We start from the raw sequence: 1,494 nt of genomic DNA on the forward strand, positions 1-1,494 counted from the left end.
AAAAAAAAAGATTTCATGAACCAACTGCAGGGTTTTGCCCAGGGTTTGCTTCATGAGATCCCAGGTTCAAAACTAGCGTAAGTTAAATACAACTCACATGGCAGTTAATGTGTTAAAAAATAAAAAAGTAAATTATATACCTAATTTTTAAACTATTTTTTGTCATTCTTAAATAACTAAGAATAAGACTGTGGTTACCTGGGCTGAAATGTTCAAAGTTCATACACAAAAACAGCTTCTGAACTAAACCATGTTTATTTACAGGTCAAGTATAGTCCTATTTATTTTAAACTAATGAGTTCAATCGAAGATTCAGGGTAACATTCTGACCTCATCATAATAAAGCCTGTGTGCTAAAGTTATTTTTACAGCTTCAAAAATACTTCTTTTATTTTCTAGATTTGGAAAGTGATTTAATCTTAAATATAAAACATCTATCATAGGGCAAATTACAGTTCTGAAATAAGCAATTACATTTAGCTAAAGGGTCTAGAAAAAGATCTTTGGAAAGAATATGTGAAGGGAAAGACAACTACAATACAAGGAGCCAGCCTATAAAACTTTAATATATTGTTAAATAAAAAATATTGTGAAGTATTTGAAGGAACATAAATAGCACAGGCTAAGGCATGAAACTACAGTCATGCTTAACGACAGGGATAAATTCTGAGAAATGTGTCGGTAGATGATGTCGTCCTTGTGCAGCAACCATCATAGAGTGTACTTACACAAACCCAGACGGTACAGCCTACAATACACCTAAGCTGTATGGTATGGCCCATTGCTCCTAGGCTACAAACCTGTACAACATGTTACTGTACTGAATACTGTAGGCAACTGTAATACGGTGGTAAATATTTGTGTATCTAAACATAGAAAAGTTACAATAAAAATGTGGTATTAAAATCTTATGGGACCACCATGGTATATGAGGTTTATCATTGACCAAAACATCATTATGTGGAACACAGCTGTATAAAGATTAAAAGGCAATTATAATAGGCTAATGTACATTAGAACTAATGTAGTAAGTTATAACAAGATAAAAATGTTTGTACATGTACATACATATATAGCAGAAATAAATATATAGACTTATAATGCAGATTTTGAAGACAAATTTCTTACCAGAAGTTGAAGACAAAATATTAACTATAGCAACTTGTGTGTCTGAAAGTGCTTCCTGATATGACAAATTTGCCAAAAACCACTAAAGAAAAAGAAAACAAAGTGAACCCTTATTGAAAGACAGGTTTACATCTGTCATTACAATTTCTAGTCACCTCCTTTGTTTTTCTTCTAAACAGTGTTATCACAAGGTTTTAAAAACTGCTTTGTAGGCCGGTGCGGTGGCTCACACCTGTAATCCTAGCACTCTGGGAGGCTGTGGCCGGAGGATCACTGGAGGTCAGGAGTTCAAGACCAGCCTGAGCAAGAGCGAGAACCCATCTCTACTAAAAATAGAAAGAAATTATCTGGACAACTAAAAATATA

General features: G+C 33.7%; 1 protein-coding gene across 1 annotated transcript in view; it reads right to left on the minus strand.

Annotated features, from left to right (window-relative positions):
* SLC35F5 (solute carrier family 35, member F5) overlaps positions 1 to 1,494 on the minus strand; it is a 46,294-nt gene that overhangs the window by 20,328 nt on the left and 24,472 nt on the right. Inside the window, exon 8 of the mRNA XM_012650506.1 lies at positions 1,129 to 1,210. Coding sequence (XP_012505960.1) covers positions 1,129 to 1,210 — 82 coding nt within the window. The remainder of the gene's footprint in view (positions 1 to 1,128; positions 1,211 to 1,494) is intronic.

Source organism: Propithecus coquereli, unplaced genomic scaffold (genome assembly GCF_000956105.1).
Source record: "Propithecus coquereli isolate 6110/MARCELLA unplaced genomic scaffold, Pcoq_1.0 Scaffold33, whole genome shotgun sequence".
Taxonomy (NCBI): domain Eukaryota; kingdom Metazoa; phylum Chordata; class Mammalia; order Primates; family Indriidae; genus Propithecus; species Propithecus coquereli.